Below are 21,437 nucleotides of genomic sequence, written 5' to 3'. Positions count from 1 at the left end.
AGTGGGTCTTGATTGCTCGTACTCTGGGGTGTACGACGCTCCCTCGGGGACCCGCCCTCCTCCCCACAGAGTGATGGTGGGTGGAATACAGCCACCCCCACGTAGGCTCTTACCGGGCTAATTTCAGAGCCTGGTTGCCTTGCATATATATTTGATGTTACCTTGTAGGTCATAGGTCGTCGTTGATGTCATAATAAGCCTTAATTCTTAAAGTTTTGATGTTTGGACCAGAATAAAATGTTTAACGTAAGTTTTGCCTGCAAACATGGAGCTGTAATGCCAGTGGAAGTGCCACCCTTGCTAACTTGAAGCAATTTGTCCTGAACCTCCACACGCCCGCGTTTCCGTTTGCCGTTCTGAAGTTCCTCAGTTGCTGCTTTGACCTTTTATGTTGCTGCGTTTTACACCTGTTTTCTCACCTGCCCTATCCTAGGGGGCTTGGAGCACCCATAACACAGTGAGCCCACCTTCCTGGGCCCCAGACATTTCAGAAGGTCGGGACCTTTTTAAACCCAGGCAGCTTCCTGGCAGTGCCATTTGGAGCATCAAAGTGGTAAATAAAATTGCATTTCCATTAATCTGTGTCATTTCTTTCGGGGTGTAGCTGAGTGCAGTCAGAGCTGAGCCTTTCTTTTCTGAATAGTTCCGCTTCCAGAGCCGCATTTTTAGCCTAAAAATGTTAAGATGACAAAGAAACCAGCTTGCACTGAACAGTCTAGATTAAGAGGAAATTAAGTTGTAGTTTTACATGCCTGATTTTAAGTGTACATTTTTAATGCCCTTTTAATGGTTTCTTCCATTTTTGGTTGTAATTCACAGTGTAGGGGAAACCCTTGTCACGCAGGCCATGAAGTAATTAAGGGCTTGGTTATTTATTCGTAATACCATAAAATTCTGTTGCTTAAAAAAGAACAAAAGAAAAACTCCACTAAGCTGTGAGTGTGCTAATGGAGAAGAAACGCCAGAATTAGAGCAGCTCTTGTCCGCCAGCCTGAAAGCCGTCTGTAGGGCTGCTTTTCCGTGTCATGGGGTGGCTCTGTCAGGCCTTCGGGTGCGTTTTTAGTAGCCTCATGCATTTTGAAGGATAAAAAATTAATTTGAAGAATTGTTAATCATCTGAAGAGTTAAAATATTTTCCTGCCTAGAGAACACAGTGTTTCTTCGTCCCGTCCATTTAATGTAAGTCTGGAATAAGAGTGTTTAATTTAGACAGATGAAGGGTGTCAGAGGAGTTGTAGATGCCACTAATGTTCTATCACCATTGGAAGACCTGCTCTTTAAACTCATCCTGCTGTCGTGCAAGGCGCGGGCAGTACAGATCTTTGTTTCAAGTCTAAAAGGTGACTTGTTTGACAGTTTTGAAACAAACACCACCAATTTTCACTTATCTTTGTGACTGGATGTTGGGGAAAAATAAACTGAGATTATTATAGTCTTGATTTAATCACTGACTTAAAAAAAATAATAATCTTTAATACCTATTAACAAAAGAACAAGCGAGACTCTCCAGTTCAGCCTTACACTGCCCTCGCCCAGAGGCTCCGCAGAGCTGGAGGTCCTCGGTTTAAGAGGACGGGGCAGGGCAGTTTGAAACGTAAGGAGGCTGTATTTTTTAAAACTGAAGGAGAAAATACTGTCCTTCCCTTTGCTCACGTGTATCTGTTTTGTGCTCACAATATAATCATTCATTACTGACTTGGAAACCATTCTGCTGAGCGGGGAGCAAGCTCAGCCTTTCAGACTGTGGTTTAGTAACATCGCTTGAACATAAGGCATGCTGCTTAACTTGTTAGGGAAAGAGCACCAAAGGCCTTTCCAGAGTATTTCAATAATTTTAAATATATATGAGGATATGTAGATGCCATGGTTTGTTTTTGTTTTTTTGGTTTTTTTGCTTTTTTAGGTAGTAATAAAGTCTGAGTAAACCAGGAAAACACACACACACAACAAATAACTCAGTGCTTATTTGTTAAAATGCCCAGGAACTTAATGAGTTTTCCTATAGAATTTTTGCTGTGTTGGGTAAAAATTCAGATGTTATTTTTGTGTTAACTGTTATCTAGATTATTCAAAGCGAGCCTTTTCCCAGTTTTCCTATCTATAAGTAAATTGCCCTCTCAGTGCTGTGGTAGGAGGAGGCATGGGTTCGGTTAGTACAGAAACTATCCAATAGGAAGCGAAATTGACAGTTTGGGTGGCAAGGAGGAATACTGCTGTGTAGTAGCAAAACTTGGCTCGTGCAATGGAGCAGTTCCCAATAGCGGTTAAGACCCCAACTTGCTAGCTTCGTGGCTCTGGAGGGGGACTTAACTTTCACCCCTCTGTGCGCTTACCTCTCACACAGGGACAATAAAGTAGGATGACCCGATGGGACTGTGTAGAGTGAGACGTGCTTGGCGCAGTCCACACGTGCTGGCTCCCGCTAGAGCCGCGGAGAGCCGGGCAGCCCGGGTTGTGACTTGCGCTTCCTGTACCAACATGGACTACGTGCACGCAGAGGCGCCCGGGCGGGTCGCAGGTGGAGGATGGGGACAGGGAGGCCAGGGTTTGCCGGCGCACAGGGCACCCGCAACCGCAGACTCAGTCCCACTCTGAGGTCTAGGCATCATGTACACATCGTATCTCTAAGTTGCAGAATGCCATGTTGGAAAATGCAAACAATAACCCCGGCCTCTCAATATGTATCTGATCTGAATAAAAGAAAGAAACAGCTATTTGTGTAACATTTAGTAAGGTGTTTGCCTCACATTTGGGCTTTAAAATCCTGGGGGGCTTGTTCAGAACGCTGACTACTTCTTCTCTGTTGTGCAGGGCCGCGGGTCGGGGTTCCCAGGAAAGCGGAGACCGCGCGGCGCGGGACTGTCTGGCCGCGGAGGCAGAGGCCGGTCCAAATTGAAAAGTGGCGTCGGGGCCATGGTGCTGCCCGGGGTAAGGCTCCTCCCTCCCCGCGTCGCCCTTCCCACCGCAGCTGATGATGGAGCCCCTGAGGGCAGCCAGTGATTCACAGGCTACGACTTTGGGGTTACTATGTAAATCTCTACTTCGCTTTAAAAAAACAAACAGACTTCTGGTTGGCTTTTCTGCTTATCCTTTTTTCCTTGCCTTCTGTACAAACCGTCTCCCACATCCAAATGGTAATGTGTTTTCTTTTATTTAAAAAAGGGCAAACTCCCGTCCTGTTCTTGTATTTTTGAAACCTTCTGTTGGCGTTTAAAGCTTTTGGCTGTAGCCGCCCAGCGCTGTGAACGGCTTACAGAAGAAACGAGAGAGGATGCAGCCTCGGCTGAACTCTTACCGCGTTGGAGGGCTTTCTGGCTGCCATGGACGTATTTCAAGATTGACAAATACTTGCTCGTTGACACATTATGAATAAAAATTGTACTTGGCAAGTTCGGGGGTCAGTGGGATTGTTTAATTTTACTATGAATGAAATGCGGATTCTGGTCCTTTTCTAAGAAGGCAGATTCCCTCCCCCAAATATCAGGCTCATTGAGGTAAAGTGACACAAATACAAACGTCTGACGATGCTGATTGGCTTTTTAGGTGCTTACTGCTCTCTGTGTATCTTCTTCGGTAAAGTCACTCTTCGAATCTTCAGCTCATTTTTAAAAATTGAGTGATTTTAAAACTTTGAGTCGAGATTTCTTTATGTGTTCTGGACATAAGTTCTTTATCATATGATTTGCAAATATTTTCATGCATTCTTTTTTAAGTTTTTTTGGTTTGTCTTCATTTCTTAACTGTGTTTTTTGAAGACCAGATGCTTTGATTTTGATGAAGTACAATTTATTTTCTCCTGTGGATTGTGCTTTTGCTATATGAGAAATATTTGCATAACCTAAAGTTTCAAACATATGTAGTGTTTTCTTGTAGGAGTTTTATGGTGTTAGGTTTTGCATTTAGAGTATGATCCAATCTGAGTTAATTTTTATGCACTGCATGAATTTGGATCAGAGTTTATTTTTGGCACACTGAATATTCCAGTTGTTTTTAGTACCATTTTCTGAGTTGTTTTTGTATCATTCTTGAAAATTGGTTATCTGTATATCTGTAGACCTAACTTTGGAATCTCTGTGCTGTACCATTTGTTTATTTTCTTGGTCTTTAGGCCAGAACTGAACTTTCTCGGTTACTTTGACTTTCTGACTCCTCCCGAGATCGGGCACTATTGGTCTTCCAATTTTCTATTTTTTCCAAGTTGTTTTGACATGTTAAATGCTTCAATTTCTGCATGAATTATAGACTTTGGTTGTCAGTTTTACAGATAAGCTGGTAGGATCTCGACTGGGTTTGCATTCAAACTACAGTCCACTCGGGGGAAACTGACATTTTAACTGTATTTAGCCTTAAACCCGAGACCTTCGTGTACCTCGCCATTTCTTTAGGTCTTTGATTTCTCTCAGCGCCACCGAGTTTTCCACATGCAGGTCTTTCACCCCTTTTCTCCAGTTCATTTCCAAGTCTTCCATGTTCCTTACGCTGTTGTGAATGGTAGCGTTTTCTTAATTTTATATTGTGGTTGTTGGTTGCTAGTTTCTAGAAACAGTATTCATTTTAGCTTATTGGGTTTTTTTTTTTTTTTTTTATCCTGCAACCTTATTAAAATTCCCATGTTACGTCTAGTTGTTCATCTTTAGAATTCCTCGGATTTTGTACATACACAAGCACGTCCGCACACAAAGCTTTATGCCCTTTCCGTCTGGAGGCCTTCCGGTTCTGGTCTTCATTGCGTGTGCTCTTCCCTTGGTGCGGTGTCGGGTGGCAGTGACGGGACCAGGAAAGCTTGCCTTGTTTTCGATCGTGCGGAGTTAGCGTGACAGACGGGGTTAGCTCTGGGGTGGTTTTGTTTTTGTTAAGAGACATCCTAAGTCAGTTTGAGGAGGCTCCTGTGTTGAGGTTCTTTTCCAGGCACGAGGCGATGCTGGGTTCTTTAAACGCCTTTTCTGCATTCGTACAGCTAACCCTGTGGCTTACGTGCCGACATGGTGACTTACATCCATTGGCTTCCTTACGTGCTGAAGCCGTTCCGCGCCCCGGGGTGAACTCCCTGCTCGGGTGACACCTTGTCTTCCTTGCCCTGCGTAGGTGTCCGCGGCCGACATCTCCTCAAGCAAGGACGAAGAGGAGAACTCCATGCATAACACGGTTGTGCTGTTCTCCAGCGGAGACAAGTTCACTCTGCATCAGGTTCGCACCGGCCCGGGTGGTTTTCCGCTGGGGGCCCCTCCCGGCCCTGTCGCTGAGGTCCCCTGCCGGGGGGCTCCGAGCTGCGCTAGCCGAGCGGGCCCTTCCGCAGAGCGGCAGGGGCAGCGCCTCCTTCGCCGGGCGCCGTCTGCAACGTGCGCGCGGCTCTCGTTTCAGGACCTGTGCGTGGTCTGCGGCAGCTTCGGCCAAGGCGCGGAGGGGCGGCTGCTCGCCTGTTCCCAGTGCGGCCAGTGCTACCACCCGTACTGCGTCAGCGTGAAGGTAAGCGGCTCGCGGGGGTTCTGCGCGGGCGCCCCGCCGGCGTCGGGGTCACGGCCCCTGTGCGGGCGCCTCCGTGCGCGCGGCCGCCCCGCCGGCGTCGGGGTCACGGCCCCTGCGGGCGCTTCCGTGCGCGCGGCCGGCGTCGGGGTCACGGCCCCTGTGCGGGCGCCTCCGTGCGCGCGGCCGGCGTCGGGGTCACGGCCCCTGTGCGGGCGCTCCCGTGCGCGCGGCCGGCGTCGGGGTCACGGCCCCTGTGCGGGCGCCTCCGTGCGCGCGGCCGGCGTCGGGGTCACGGCCCCTGCGGGCACTTCCGTGCGCGCGGCCGGCGTCGGGGTCACGGCCCCTGCGGCGATGCCGTCAGTATATGTCGCGTTTTAGTCAGTGGTCCCTGACAAAGTGCAGCGTGAGGCTGTTGTCTGACGGAGTATGACCCGCTCCTGACTTGCGGAAGTGGAGCATACACGTGCCCGCGGTTCATGTGCAGACACCTCGTACGCGGCTCTGAGGCCGGGCCCGCACCCTGTTAGCGATGGAAGCTGAGCTCCTGGGGGACGCAGCGAGAACGGGGAGCCTCCCGGGCCCCGCGCCCCCCCACCCCCCCCGCTCTCCCCGGCCCTCAGCCCCAGCCCCGCGCGGGAGGCCCTGTGTCGGCCGCTTGCAGCAGCAGGTTGACAGTTTTCATCGTCGTGGGCTAATCGCGCTGTGTTTCTTCAAGATACTCTCCGTTTGCTCCCTGCCCCCCACTGTGTCTCTGAGAGGCTGGGCGGCGTTCCCCCGATGACCGGCACCTTGCCTTCCTGCGTCCGTTTGTTTGACGTCCCCAGAGCGCGCCGTCCCCGCGCGTGTAACCTGTCCCGAGCGCGCCCGGTGCGTTTTCGGATGACCGTGCTCTTTGCTCCCAGGTCCGTTTGATCCCTTATCGCCTTGTGGTTCTGTGTTTCTCTTACGTCTCCCCTTCAGGCCTTCGCGCGCATTACTCCGGCGCTTCTCCCCGGCCGCCTCGCCGTTCTCCCCACAGAGCCGCCTCCCCGCCCTCCCCGCAGTGCCCGGTGCGTTTCCCCGGCGCGGGCGGCGCTGTGCGGGGCGTGGCCGCGGTGCGCTCGCCCCTCCGAGGCTCCTGTCCAGGCCTCCGGCGCCGTCCCCGGGAACCTTCGTGCTGAGGCGGCTGTCCTCACACTCGGGGTTTTTGTTCACGAGGATAATAATACTGACCATTTAATTTTGGAAGTTAACTGAGCGTCTCAGGAGCGCGCCGTGCTTTCTTCTGTTTTCCGTGGAGTTTTAACCGCAAGGAGACGGCGGTGCCTCCTGATTCCCCGTCGGCTCCCGCCGCTGCTGCTCGTGTGGCCTCGGACGGAGCCCGGCGCGTCCGCTGACTCCGGCCCGGGCTGCTTCCCTGGGAAGCGCGTCCCCCGTCCCCGTCCTGCCCCAGGCCGGTGGCCCCGCTGTCGTCCCGAGCCTCACGGGCAGGCGTCCTTCCTGAGCCCACGTCGGGACCCCGCGTCCTCCCTCTTGTTCCTCGGGCCTTTCAGGGACTCGACTGCACGGGCTACTTGGGAGCTGCACTGTGAACCCTTGGGTGTCACACAGGTTTGCGTGGTGACTTGGTGAAGAGCCATACCTTGGGAAGCGTCCCCCGTAGACCCGGAGGCCGCGGTAAAGCGCGACGCCACGTGGGGGTCGGCCCGCGACTCGGCGCTTCCCCTCCTCCCGGCGGCTTCCAGGCTCTTGCGCGGCGCGATCTGAAGTTCACGGTCCCCAGTGCTCGCCCCTCCTTCGTTGTGACACAGGCCCTTTGCGGTTCTTTGTGACTAGTTTTCTGAGCTGTTTCGGTTGGTTTCAGAATCTTAAAATATGACAGTATGTGGCTGCTCTAAAGGGTTTTTCATGAGTAGAGGGAACTTCAGACTTCGCTAGAGATCCTCAGAGTAAACTTGACCCTTGTGGCAGAGAGTGTGCCAGGAGGGTCGCGGGACCTTCAGAGCTAAAACCCACCATCATAAAATCTCCTTGGGAACTGACGATGTACTTCCCCTTCTTCTGTTTTTAATACCGTATAACTCACGCTTTGCCCTGTACACAAGTTTCAGAAGCCTGAGTTCGTGAAATACCATTTCCCCCTGTGTGGATACGTTCTGAGTCTTGTATTCACAGTAATGGAGAGTTTACTCGATTTCCATAAGATCCCATCACCACATCTGTAAAGTGGGCCAGTAATCCACAGTCGGGGGTCGTGACAGGGCCTAAAGGGGGCACTGAAATGGGCGCTGCTTTCTGTCCTCCTGTCTGGTAGGTCCAAAGCACACGAGTGGGGCCACGCTGGGGCTCGCCGCCTCCCCTCTCGCGCTCGCGGCCCATCGGGTGTGCGCAGTGCGGGGGGCCGCCGAGGTGACACGCTCCGCCCTTCCCTTGCAGATCACCAAGGTGGTTCTCAGCAAGGGCTGGCGGTGCCTGGAGTGCACGGTGTGCGAGGCCTGCGGGAAAGCCACAGACCCGGGCAGGCTCCTGCTGTGTGACGACTGCGACATCAGCTACCACACCTACTGCCTGGACCCGCCCCTGCAGACCGTCCCGAAGGGGGGCTGGAAGTGCAAATGGTACCCCAGGGTTTGCGTTTCCTGGGCTCGCCTCTTAGTGCAGAACTGCCCCATGTTACCCGAGTTTTTAAAAATTAGCCACGTCTGCTTAATTGTATGATCCACGTGTACCGTGGTTAGATATCACTCATCAGATGCATCAGATATGCGTTCAGTAATTCCCTGATTCTGTCCACGCGTGGCTTCTTGGTTTACAGGGAGTGTGAGTGCCCAGGTGAATAAAACTGCGCCCTGGGGGGGTGTTGGCTTTCAGGTGCGTGTGGTGCCGGCACTGCGGGGCCACATCTGCCGGCCTGCGCTGTGAGTGGCAGAACAACTACACCCAGTGCGCCCCGTGCGCGAGCCTGGCCTCCTGCCCCGTCTGCTGCCGTAGCTACCGCGAGGAGGACCTCATCCTGCAGTGCAGGCAGTGTGACAGGTACGGGCCGGCAGGCCGCCCACTGCGCGCGTCTCCCGCGGGCGTGGCGTCGAGGGGGTGGGGGGCGATGGGAGCCCTTCGGTCTCAGGTGCAGCACTTCCGCTCCCCCAGATACGTAGTCAGCGGGACCCCTGTCACGGTATCCTGTCCCGTATGCTCAGTTCCAGAGAAACGGTGTTTAACTCGGGGCTTCTGGGGGGGCGGTTATAAACCCCTTGAAAATAGTGGCAGCAGGAGTAGTGCCCGCATACGTGCATTTTTCTGGGAGGGTTTCTGAGTGTCCTCGATTTTTAAAAGGAACCTCGCACATTCTGCTTTCCTTAAAGCTCTAGACAGTAAACCTCGGTCCTAGGCGCCAGCTCCCACTCCCCCTCTGTAGTTAGTGTGCAGCTTCAAGATCAGGTATGGGGGCCGGATTAGTGGTGCGCCCTGTGAGCGCTCAGCTTGTACACGGGGCGCTGGTGTCTCAGGACGCGCGCAGGGCTTCGTTCTAAGGCGGAGGACTCCTTCCATTGCCCAGGCCCCTGCAGTGTCCCCTGTGCGGCAGCCCCTCCGCCGCAGGGGCCCCACCGGGAGCTCAGGCCACAGCAGCACCGGGGTCTCTGGGTCCCGGTGCCCGTGCCCCAGTGAGCCTGTGAAGCCCTCAGTGCGTGACCGCTAGACCGTGACCCTTCCCCGTCCCATGGGTGCTTCGGCTTCCTTGCCAGGACTTGATTTCATCCCTTTTCTTTTCTCTTCAGCTTTGATCATTTTTGTGGGCCAGTAGCCAAGAGTAGGAAAAGAGGGTCACTTGGGTTAGGCGGGGGGTGGGGGGAGCATTGGAGGGTCAGAGGCTGGAAGTTTGGAGGCTGCCAACTCCTGTTTTTAGAAGAACGCCATTCTGATTGTATTTCTTTTTTGGATGTACAATACGGTCTTTAGATGGATGCACGCTGTGTGTCAGAACTTGAACACTGAAGAGGAAGTGGAGAGTGTGGCAGACATCGGCTTTGACTGCACCATGTGCAGACCCTACATGCCTGCGTCAAACGGTGAGAGGAGCTCCTTTCCCTCGTCTTGAAACTGTAGTTTGAGCAAGCCTCTTACGGGAACTAACACGCTGTGTGCGGATGGTGAGAAGGCTCGTCATTCGATTGCGTAATTTTAAACAAATAAGGTTATTTAGACATTCAGTAGTAATTTTTCATTTGCTTTTTTGTATTAATTAAGGATAGTAGTAGCTTAATTGTTAATTTCATGAAGTCATTTTATTAATATTAGCCACATAACCATATTTAAATCTTAAAAACCTGCGGGAACATAGGATTAAAAGGCATTTAAATACCCCGGTATGCAACGTGTTAAGTTGTTCTTGTTATAAATTGCCCCTTATTATCGCAACGTAATATGTTAGAACGATCTGCCAACGTAACGTAAGATAAGTGTCTGTTTTAGGTATGGAATGCCGTTTTGCGTTTAAAACTCGCAGCCATGGGGTTTTGGCAGGATGTGGAAATCCAGTGCTTGGCCTTCCCCAGCTTCCCATTGGCTTGTTTTAAAAACAGCCCGAAACTATTTAGCTTGCAAACCTTTGTTTTAAGTGAGACGGTTATAGAAATAGAAACTTCATCGTTTATAGATCTTTGAGTGTATTGTACCTTTTCCGAAAACTGACTCCCGGCCCGTTCTGCCCTCCTCAGTGCCTTCCTCGGACTGCTGCGACCCCTCCCTCGCCGTGCAGACCCTCACCAAGGCGAAGGAACCAGGTAAGGCGGGGCCGCGGACACGCACGGGCACAGCCCCGAGACGCGCGCGGCGCTCGTCGCTGTGGCTGATGTGCTGTAGGGGACGGGCTTCCCGTGACCCTCCCCCAGCTGTCGTGACAATAACTGCTCTTAAAACCACCGGTAACTCCACATCAGCTGTGTCTTCACTGACATGTTACTGTGCTTTGTCATCAGCCGGCAGAAAATGGGGCCCCGGAGACAGGTTCCTGTAGAATTAAGTCAGTCATCTGTTGTCATTTTTCCTATAATAGATCAGCCTGGAATGGTGATGGATACTTTTATTAAGCTCTCACTCTTTGTTTACTTCTGTTTGATATCGCCTGGTACAGAAACATTTTGAGGGTCCGAACTTGTTCTAATGAACACCAGTGTTGTGGATTTAAAAACCGTAGGATTTCTTATTTATACCTCTCCCTGTCAGTGACTATATTGACACTTTGCTGTCTGGTGGGTGGGGGTTTCTCTTCTGTAAACTGGTCCTCGCCCTCCAGTCCGACAGGCCCCCGGGAGGAGGCTCCTGGTGGAGACGCTGAACCCCGCTGCTTGGAGGGTGGCTGCTTCCTCTCCACAGCCTTGTACTGATCCGTGGACAGAGAAGTGCCAGGAAGACCATTTCTTAAAAACACGAATCTTTTCTGCCCATAACTTACAGAAGTTTCACCAATGACTGACTTTGAATGGACTCTTCTTAATTATTCATGCATTTCTTAGATAAGGGCTTTATAAAAGTTACATTCCCTTGACGTGGGTATTTTGTGCCATTAATCAACTTATCACTTAGAGTAAAAGTGAGGCTTTTAATTTGTATCCCTGGATATTGTCACCTTAGATCCACCCAAGACCTACACCCAGGATGGGGTGTGCCTGACGGAGTCGGGGATGACGCAGCTCCAGAGCCTGATAGCTGCGGCCCCGCGGAGAAAGCGCTCCAAACCAAAGCTGAAGCTGAAGATCATAAATCAGAACAGCGTGGCCGTCCTGCAGACCCCTCCAGACATCCAGTCCGAGCACTCGCGGGACGGGGACATGGACGATGGTCGGGGTAATTCGGACTTATTTCCTTTTCCGCGGTTGCGCAAGAATCAGAGCTCTTAAAACGGAAACGCCTTCTCTAAGGGTGAACTCCACAGGCTTAGATGAGCCCTCCCTGGGGCCCTGTCCTCTCTAAGTGGGTGGTCCTCGTGGGTGTTGCCTTTGCAGGCTCCTTCCCTTTCCACGTGACAGAGCTACGTTATGGAAATTTCCCGGAGCCCCGCGTGCTTGAGGGTCACCGATGGGAAAGTTCGGAGGGCGGGACCCTAGAGCCCTGGATGGCAGCATGAAGCCTCTCGGGCCGCGAGCTTGGGCGCCAGGGTCACCTCGGAGCCAAGCGGGAGCGCGCGTGCCCCTCTAGGAAAGGAAACGCTCATTCATCTCCGGCTGTCACTTGGTGTCCACGGGTTCATCATAAACGATCTGTTTATAAGTGTTTTTCTGATCTAACATCAAGACTTCTGTCTGAATTATTGAGATGACCGGACAGTTTTTAGGAGTATTATATTCAGTATGAGTCGTAGTTCTGCGTATCTTTGAAGCGGATGACCACAGGCTGGCTTATTTTTAGGGTGGTGTGGTGACTTCTTTTCAGTTGACCCAGAAACAGAGTAGAAAAGGAAGAGAGAGGAATTGGGGGTGCATGCAGTGGGGTGAGGGGTCAGGAGACTAGAGCAGCATTGGAGCTCAGCCTTTGAAGAGCTGAGGGAGCGAGCCACCCGATTGTCTGCGGGCAGAGCCTGCGGAACACGGGAAAGCCGGTGCCGAGGCTGCCCCGCACACGCCGGAGAGTGGCGGAGACCAGCGTGTCCGGCAGGGTGAGCAGGGGGCATACCAGGAGGTGATGCGGTCAGAGGGCGGGGATGGGAGTGACTCAGAGCCTCCCACGGGACCCTAGGGTGGCGCTCTCCCTAGAGCTGCAAGTGGCGGAGGCTTCCGGCGAGGACCGTGGTCTGCTCTTGTCCCTACTGGGCCGGCCAAGTGTCCGAATGGTGTTTTCCGTAGCATGAAAGACACGCTTTCCCTTTTCAATGATAACTTCATTGGTTTGGGTATTTGAGTAAGTCGGCCGTCTCCTTCATGACACACCAGTGATTGTTCTCAGTTAGTGTCTCGATTTGCTCGCTGTCACCTTGAACTGGTCTACACGACTGTGGAGCGCTGTCCAGCGAGAAATCTCGAGGATGAAACCTCGCAAACCACTTTTGATTTGTTCGATCAGTCACAGCACATTGTTCCTTTCATGGCACAAATCTTTTTTTTTTGTATATTTACCTTTCTGGAAATAATAAAGCATAATATGCCGAAAATGTTGCTTATTTTCTTCCATCTTGAAATATTAAATTGGCCACAAAAATTCACCAATTTTGATGTTTTTTTTAAAAATGCACGCTGATATGACAGCTGTCACAATATAGTCAAACAAAACTGTTTTGAATGACGTTAAAGACAACTTAGCGTTACTAGCGCCAATGTGCGAAAAAACCGGACGCACTTTCTGGCCGGCCCAGTATGTGACAAGGGGCCCTCGGCTGCAGCCGTGGCAGGAGGTGAGCGGGGTGACTTGCAGTCCTGGCTTGGGGAGAATGGGTCGCGGTCTGTTCCCACGGCCCTTTCTGCGGCCCTCGCCACGCGTGCACACTGCTGTGGGGCTGGAGGAAAGCTCCCTGACGGTCGCATGTAACCAGTCGCGGCTGTCGGTGGGAATGAGAAGCCGGGCAGAGACCCGGGCCTCCCGACACCCGTCCACTTCGGACCCCCGGCCTGTGCTGTGCATCTCAGCCCGTAGGCCCACGGGCAGCACCGTCGGCCTCGTCAGTGAGAGTGGCCCCGTTGGCGTGTGCTGTCCAGGGCTGTGTCCCAGCGCCATGTGGTCAGGGCGCCGGCCGCCGGCAGGACTGGCTCTGCGTCCCTGCCTCATTGCCCTCCTGGAGCCCCTTCTCTTGTCCCCTGAGTCGGCCTGGCGTTCCTCCTGTCCCGCCTCGCCGCCTCCGCACCCTCATTTTGGTCCTGAGAGAGAGTGCGGGGGGTAAGTTTGGGGGATCACGTACTTCCTCAGCCTTGTGAGGGCCGGGCTGTGAGCTGGGGTCTTTTCCGTGGCTCTCCCCGCTCGCATCCGAGGATGTGCACCTGCCAGGTCGGCCACCACTGACGTCCCTGCCTTCTTTTTCTGAGGCTGTGACCTCTCCTTTCCTGTCTGCTCTCACTTGGTGGGTTTATTTTTTTCAAATATGCTGCTCCACTCTGTCCTTAGCAGGGTGTCAGGGCGGTGAGATTAGACAATGAACTCAGTCTCTGCCATCTTAACCCAGGTTCCCCCATAAATGCTTAGGGTGTTTTGTTTTATGGTAGACTATTGGTGTTTTTTTTTTTTTTGAAAATGTCCTTGGTGCTTGCTAAGTGTCAGGAAGTGAACCTTTCTTTTCAGTACTTAGTCTTCGCTATACAGAGCAGGTATTAGATTGCAGCGGGATTGGCCTCCAGGATCTACCTAGTAGTACCAACAACAAATCCACAGATTCAGGAAATGGTATTGTAGGAAACGCGTGGAGCACTGAACTGTGAATAAAGAGGTGAACTTTAACCTTAAATGTATTTGATAACTTCCCTTTCCCATGGAAGTGGAAGTCGTCGTATCCAGCTTGCAAAGATCAACTGATGTCATGTGAACATCGCCCTCTTCCCTAAGAGCTGGGCTTTCATGTTCATGACTTAATTGCATCGTGGACGCAGTCAGAGAACGGGGGCAAGCCCGAGGTCACAGGGGCTGTTCCAACGGGCCCCGCAGGGTGAGCTTCACTCTGAGGCCCTTGGGGAGACGTTACAGGACTGGACGCAGAAAACTGGTCCCCGTTGACAGAAAGATTCGCTAGGCTGCAATTTAAAGACTCGTTTGAGAGGAGGCCACGTTTGGGGGCCGGGAAGCCGGTCAGGAGGCCAGTCGAGGCTGGACTGAGTCGGGAGAAGGAAAACGTTTTTGAGAGAGCAGCGTCTGGATTGGAGAGAAGGTTAGAAATCGGGCTCCCCCTGGGTTGCATGCCTGTGCCTTTTAAGGACGGTGACACCTGGACACAGAGGAGGCTTGTCTTGAATCAGGGGTTCGGTTTTGGACATAAAGTTGTCCAGGAACTGGGTACAATCCGATCTGGTCGTAGCTGGAGTTGGATCTCAGGAGGGAGGGGCAGGCTACAGAGCAAGCCTTGGGTCAGTGCCCATGGGTGCATCGATGTCTTACCGAGCGCTGTCTCCCTGTGGTTCCCCGACCCTCGCAGGGAAGCAGCCTTTCCTGAGGCCGCCGCAGTAAGTAGCGCGAGTTCTCCCGCCGTCCGGGGACTTTCCCTGCCAGCCGGGCACCTGACTGCGGGGCTCAGCGGCCGCCTCGCCCTGGGGTCCCCGTTCCCTAGGAACCGTGCGCCTGACAGGTTTTCCAGCTTTATCCGTGCGTTTGCTTTTCCCAGAAGGAGAGCTTATGGACTGTGACGGGAAGTCGGAGTCGAGTCCCGAGCGGGAAGCTGCGGACGAGGAAGCCAAGGGCGTCGATGGAGCCGAGGGCGTCAAAAAGAGGAAAAGGAAACCCTACAGACCAGGTGCGGGCCCTGAACCGGGGTTTGAGGACAGTATGACCGCCAGGGCTTCGAGGACAGTAATCGGCCCGGTGGCAGTCGGGCTTCTCGCCCACTCTCCGGACTGAAGCTTGTGTGTGCGAGTCACATAACTGGACGTGGGAACACGCTTGTTAGGTGCCAGGTTCCTTAGGCTGAAGGTGAGTTATGTCACCATAAGCCGTTATTTAGTGCCTCGTCCCAGGTGTTACCCATTTTATTAAATGCCTTACAGCATGGCTTTTATTTACACCTTCCTACCATCTTTATGTTTCTTATACTTACTTCAGTGTTGATGCAGGGATGACGGTAAACATACAATATGAAGGTAGCGTTGAGGGGTCTTGGGCCTCCTAAGATTTTTCCTTTTTTTTGCCTTGGGGGCAGAGAAAAGAGCCGTCTTGCTCATCAGATTTTATTTGCCTTATTGGAAAAAACATTGAAATGGTTGCAATGTAGAACTCGTAGGCTTTCTCGAGGCGGTTTATTAATGGGTTTTTTTAACCAATCAGTGAGGTATTAACTTGAATCAGTTAATCTTTATATTTTTCTGACTGCATATATTATCGATAAGAGTAATCAGACTGCCTTGGGACGTGTTGGGGAGACCCTGGCACTGTGTCTGGGCCCTGCAGGACCTTAGGAGCTAACCTTCCTTACAGCCAGGCCACCCCTGCGCGGGCCCAGTTTAGCACCATCGAAACCATTGCACGGAATTGCTTTTAGTTCCTCCTCATGATGGGGCTTATAAAAGTATACTTACTCATTTTATTTAGACACTGCATTCCTTCTAGGAACTTATTTTTCCCTCTCTCTGCCTGACATGGACGGCGTCTGCCGCTCTGCGCGGCCCATTGAGTCACAGAGTGCGTTGCTAGACTTCTGGATCATGTGGCAGAAGCTGATGGCGTCAGACTGTGTCTGGCAGTATTCCAAGACTTTCCATCTGTTAACTTGTCTCGTCCTTCCACGATCCCTGTTCCACCAGGGAGGGCTGTCAGCCACCGAACACTGAAATCGGCTGCCCGAAGGCAGGTAGCAGCCGGCCCAGTGTCCCCTGCCCTCACCCGCAGCACGGGCTGTGCCGGGGTCTGGGGGCCGTCATGAGAAGTCGCCAGGCGCCTTCCCCTCCAGGTCCTTGGAATTTTGTTCGGATTATCTCTAGTAGCTTAGCCTGTATGCCGTCTCTGTTCTCCCTCAGCTGCTATACAAAGAATGTTAGGCAGTGATGTGTGCGTCACTGATGTTTGTAAGACGCTGTAAGGGAAACGGACGCTGCCGTTGCTCAGAGGAGGAAGGGCACGCGGTCCTGCCGTCCTGGGAGTTTCCGTTCCGTTTTGGCTTGTTAGCGATGAGGTAGCGGTGGCTTCAGCCTCTCTTATTTCTGCATCTCCAGACTCATAATTTCACGTAACAATGAGGTCACTTAAGTTAGCCCAGGTTGACTCTGTAAAATGCTTCGCCGGCTGAGCAGTTTCGCCGTCGTTACTGTTGAAACACAGGGAGGAATCGGTGATGCCTGAGGCTACCCTTGTTTTCTCCCCCCCGGCAGGTATCGGCGGGTTTATGGTGCGGCAAAGAAGTCGAACCGGGCAAGGAAAGGCCAAAAGATGTGTGACCAGGAAGGATTCCTCAGGCTCTGTTTCCGAGCAGTTACCTGGCAGAGATGACGGTACGGGATGTGTTCAATGTCACCCCTTTTGGTTGATGTCACACCTGAAAGGAAGCGTCCTAACCTCGCCACTGCGTGTGATCCGAGGGCTGAGTGCCTGCCGAGTGCACGCCGGGCATGCAGGGCGAGGGCTGATGCGCAAGTGATCGGAGCTCAGCAAGCTGTTCCCTTGAGGTTTTCTAAACCAGTTCCTTTCCTGTATCACAGACAGGTGCTTCCAGGGCTGAGTCACTCAGTCCCACGTCAGACCCTCTGTGGCCGGCTCACAACAGGCCTGCCTTTGACGGCCTCAGCAGCTCGACAGAACGCTGGAGCCTTGTAGACTGTAGTTGGAAGTGATTGTGTACCCCAACCCTTTTAACAGAGTGGTATATAATGTGTTAGAAGGACATCTTCCAGTTAATCTTCTGTCTTCATTTAGAGTTTGAAAGAAAGCTGAGCGTGGCTTAGCCGTGGCCTGAGCAGACAGTTCTGGTGGAGACGTGATCCCCGCAGTTGGGATCCGTGCGCTTCTGTATTTTAATTGCTTGTATCGTAGGTGGGAAGAAAACCACTTTTCCGCATGTGCCCCAAACAGAGCACTTCCATTATGAGGGGATGGGGTTTTGACCTGTGAATTAATAACATTCAGAAATGGCTGCACGTTTTCCAAAGGAAGCCCGATAGTGATTTTAAAGACATTTCCAAAAGGGCTGTAATGAGCCCTGCGTAAGAAATGCGGTGCGTGTAATGAAAACATTTTTGGGTTCTCCACTCTGTCTCCATCTCCTCCTGTGGACAGCTGCGGTTCTTAGTTCCGTGCCCCGCACCGCCCTGTGTCAGCGCGGTGCTCTTAATCCGTCCGCGTCGTCCCCTTTCTGAGCCGCCTCTGGTACGTTAGGGGCCCCTCTTCGCCACCTGCTCCCGAGTCTTTCCCTTCTTCTGTGTCTGCCCGGCTGGTGTACCGAGCGCTGTGTCTGAGTCCCCCCTGCACAGCTGCGTGATCGAGCCTGCACACGCATGGGCACGTATCGTATGTCGCCGCGAGTGCATGTTCCTGAGAGCCTGTGTGAGCTTTCTGGGCACTGCACTGAAGGAGGGCTATTTCAGGGGACATCTGTGTTTGTCAGATCCAGGAACGTGAGGCGATGCCACCCAAGGACGTCCTTGAGCTGCGTTCTTAGGGTCCCCCTGTGTTATATAAGTTCAGGTTTCTTGCGCATTAGGGTGATATGGAGTTCACAGGGAAGACTTTCAGGTTTTGCCTTTCTACCCAGTACCAAACGCCACGACAAATGACAAGCGGTTTTCTTTGCTGTTGGGGGCGGGCAGATGAGCGATGCCCGCGGGAGGGGAATCGAGAGGGCGAGTTTCTGTTCCTCCACCTGAGCATGAAGGAGTCCCTCAGGGTCCCACCGTCCTGCACGGCGCCTCTGGTTAATCTCCACCTGGGAGAGGGATGTTCTGTTTTCCCTTCTATTCCCCAGTCCTCATAAGGCTCTGAAAACCGGAGTTCAAGGCCCCTGGATTTTAGCACAGTTTTAGTTTTATTTTGTTCCTTCCTAGTTTCTGTGATTCTTATTTTACCTTAATTTTTGGTCTTTGAGGATTCTTCATTTTCTGGCTAGACTATTTATTAGTGTATTAAAATACAGATTGTTTTAAAAATGTTTATCCACTATTTTTAATCTTTAGAAGAGTCAGTCTCCCTGTGTATCAGACAACAAAGGTGCCCCTTGACTTCCAGAAGGGACGCAGAGGTCACCAGGGTGCCTGCCCCGTGAGGGCTCCCTGCCTGCTTTGAGTTTGAGGAGTTCTTGGCTCACTCCCTAACCCACAGTTCAGGTTTATTTCCGCTTCTGTTCTGAGAGTGACCTTCGCACATGGGTGCTCATATTCATAGACAGTCGTGTGTTCCAGTGCATCTGCATTACACACACTCGTGTGCCACGAACCCCGGAAGCTGGAGTAGCTGGGTGGGAGGACACGTGTTTCTGAAAAGCCTTTTGTTGGCCGTGCCCAGTGAACGCTCCCGAAAGGCTGTACCTGCTGGATTGGTCATGAGTGAGGAGCCATGGCCGCAGACTCGTGAGTGCCGGGCGCGTCTGCTGGTGTAGTTTTTAACGAAACGTGGCGGTTCGGAAAACCAGCCTTCTGCTGCGGGAGCAGGGCAGTGCTCAGTAAGACACTCTGGGGAACACGCCAGTTATACATAGGAAGTGCGCGCTTTGACGATGCTGCATAAACTCACTCGCTCTGAGAGAGTTTGTGGGAAGCGTGCTGAGTCGTGCCGTGCGGCTCACACTGACAGCGTGGCCCGTCAGTTACAGCTCCGTAAACTGGAAGGAAGAGGCTGACTTATGGGGAGCTGTGTGTGCCGGTGAGCTGCGCTGCCCCTTCGGGTGGACTGTCTGAACGTTCTAAGTGTCCCGTGCTCATCAACATGGTGGCTGTTTCAGGCTGGAGTGAGCAGGTACCAGACGCTGCGGGGGACGAGTCTGCTTCCGTTACTGAAAACCCTGAGAAGATAAAGAAGCGGTACCGGAAGAGGAAAAACAAGCTTGAAGAAACGTTCCCTGCCTATTTACAAGTAACGTTCTGCCTTACATTATATTATGGAGTTGGTTAATGAAGGAAATGTATCGAGTTTGGGAAAACGGGCTTGTCGTTTTTGTTAGTTATCATAAATGCTATTTAACCTCCCAGGGGCTCGTAAACATTAACGTTCGCTTTCCTGTGCTTTGATACATTCCACAGAGTTCTTCTATAAATTCTTTTATCATTTACTTTGGCTCAGCCCTAGTAGTCTTGGTTTGTATCGACACTGTGTTTTGGTGCCTTTCTCTGACAGCACAGCTCTGTACCCTCTTTAAAAATGGCTGTATTGTCTGGGTGTCTATAACTTATTTAGTTATATGCATCTGATAGACATCAAGACAGATTTCACCCTTTGGTATTACAAACGCTGCCGTGAACTTTGCGTGCGTGTTCCTGTGGGAAGGACGCACTGAATGTGGACAAGCGCCGCAGTGTGCCCTCTGCACAGGCCCCCTCTCCCAGGCCGACCACGTTACATTGTAGACGGAAGCAGGGTTGTTGGGGTGAAGGAAGGGAAGGGGGTCCCTAGTGTTTCCTTGTCCTTTCTATTGGTCCTTGAGTTGGAAGGAACCTCACGTAACACATCGGTCTCTAAAGTAGGGACCATAAATTGAAACGGGGCAAAGGTCATAGGGGTAAATGAATAAAAAGCCAAAAGCCTGTATGTAAGGGAAGTGGATTTTGTGCACATAGTAAAATTAAAATGGCTACAAAACCCCCTTTCAGATTTATAACATGTTTATGAGTCGATACGGGGTTCCTGACCTGTCAGGTTTGTACCTGTTAAAGCTGTAGACCAAAACTTTGTGCTCGTCTCTGCATGCAGTCTATAAATAATAATAATATTCATGAAGCTTGAGTTTTTCTCATACCATGACTTAGGTGCCAATAGTATTGCAAATTTAATTGTAGCCTAATCTGGAATTATTGAATTATTATACCGCTGTTACTAGAAACACATTGGACAGAATTGTGTGCTATTGTTTGCATAATGTTGTTTCTAGTAAAACTACAAAAAGTTGTACTTCTAAAATAAGGGAAATCTTTATATAATAATTGACGGAGTATTTCTATGTTGTTTATTTATTTTTATACTCAGTCTCTGTATTGTTAAATACCAAGCTTGTCTGTTATTTATTTCTGTGTTCTCGTCAGACATGGTGATAGAATTATCTGTTGGCATTTCATAATTTCCTAAGTCAGTTGTTTTCACATGCGCTTATTTCTGTCTAGGAAGCTTTCTTTGGAAAAGATCTTCTTGACACCAGTAGACAAAGCAGGCTGAGTTTAGATCATCTGTCGGAAGACACGGCTCTGCTTTCGCACAGAACAAACGTGAACACGCATTTCTTGGATCCTTCTTTAGATCCACTCCTGAGTTCATCCTCAGCTCCAGCAAAACCTGGAACTCATGGTACGTGGCATCTTCTCTTGTCACAGGACATCCATCTTCCTTTTAATTCAGCCTTCGAAATGCTTTAAGTTTGGCCTCATAGGCAATTTTAAATCAGCTTTATTGAAATGGAACTTGAATTTAGAAAGTGTAACGGTTTAAAGTACACAGGTCTATAATATTTGGCAAATAAATTTATCCGTGTAACGACCACCAAAATAAAAGAGTTGCCGAGAAAATGTCAGGTTTCCGCTTACCGGAGGGTGATGTAAGGGCGTCCAAGGTGTCCGTGGTTGGTAGATAAAATGGTCCGCAGCTTCAGTAAGATAGATGGTTGGGGACCACACAGCCCCCAGATTCAGAGGATGGCAAGAATGCCGTGGAGGGGACTCAGCGCACAGACCTCGTTGACGGGTGAGATCCATCGCCTTAGACCAGTTTCTCACCACCAGCCATGCGGGCCTGACGGACCCTTGTGGGGGGCGGGGGGCGGTCCTGTGCCATGTGGGATACTTGCTGGCCTCTCTGTCCCCGGGATGTCACGATGCTCAGACATGCCTCCCAGTGTTGCTGCCTGCCCCCTGCAGAATTGCCCCCCCGGGGAGCACCACGGCCCTAGAGGCAGTGACCACGGGGACTAGGCAGCATCGGAGGGGGACTGAGGACCAACCGTGTTCACCCACAGACAGTAGGACGTTCACACCCGCAGGGCCCTGGGGGGTGACAGGGTCGGGGACGTGGGAGCCGGGACCGCGGGGTTTCTCCCCACTCCCCGATCTGTCTTGCTAACAGTTACCGATTATGTTCTTCTGACGCACTTTTTGCCACAATTAATTTGTTACTCAGATAATTTTTAAAGACGACGTGGTACATTAAGTCCTTACAGCTTTATTCACTTGGCATTTTCCTGGATG

The 21,437-nt window shown here is 51.6% G+C and overlaps 1 protein-coding gene across 1 annotated transcript in view; it reads left to right on the top strand.

The window, feature by feature from the left end:
- The window catches only part of KMT2C (lysine methyltransferase 2C), a 204,449-nt gene that overhangs the window by 134,816 nt on the left and 48,196 nt on the right, over positions 1–21,437 (top strand). Inside the window, exons 15-27 of the mRNA XM_090287721.1 lie at positions 434–553; positions 2,812–2,928; positions 5,086–5,187; positions 5,362–5,466; positions 7,882–8,063; positions 8,317–8,481; positions 9,403–9,512; positions 10,161–10,226; positions 11,077–11,289; positions 14,738–14,866; positions 16,434–16,553; positions 18,992–19,122; positions 20,364–20,544. Coding sequence (XP_090143847.1) covers positions 434–553; positions 2,812–2,928; positions 5,086–5,187; positions 5,362–5,466; positions 7,882–8,063; positions 8,317–8,481; positions 9,403–9,512; positions 10,161–10,226; positions 11,077–11,289; positions 14,738–14,866; positions 16,434–16,553; positions 18,992–19,122; positions 20,364–20,544 — 1,741 coding nt within the window. The remainder of the gene's footprint in view (positions 1–433; positions 554–2,811; positions 2,929–5,085; positions 5,188–5,361; positions 5,467–7,881; positions 8,064–8,316; positions 8,482–9,402; positions 9,513–10,160; positions 10,227–11,076; positions 11,290–14,737; positions 14,867–16,433; positions 16,554–18,991; positions 19,123–20,363; positions 20,545–21,437) is intronic.

This window comes from Furipterus horrens, unplaced genomic scaffold (assembly GCF_987537825.1).
Source record: "Furipterus horrens unplaced genomic scaffold, mFurHor1.1.pri manual_scaffold_9, whole genome shotgun sequence".
NCBI classification, from domain to species: Eukaryota; Metazoa; Chordata; class Mammalia; order Chiroptera; family Furipteridae; genus Furipterus; species Furipterus horrens.
This window is presented reverse-complemented; position numbering and strand designations above follow the sequence as displayed.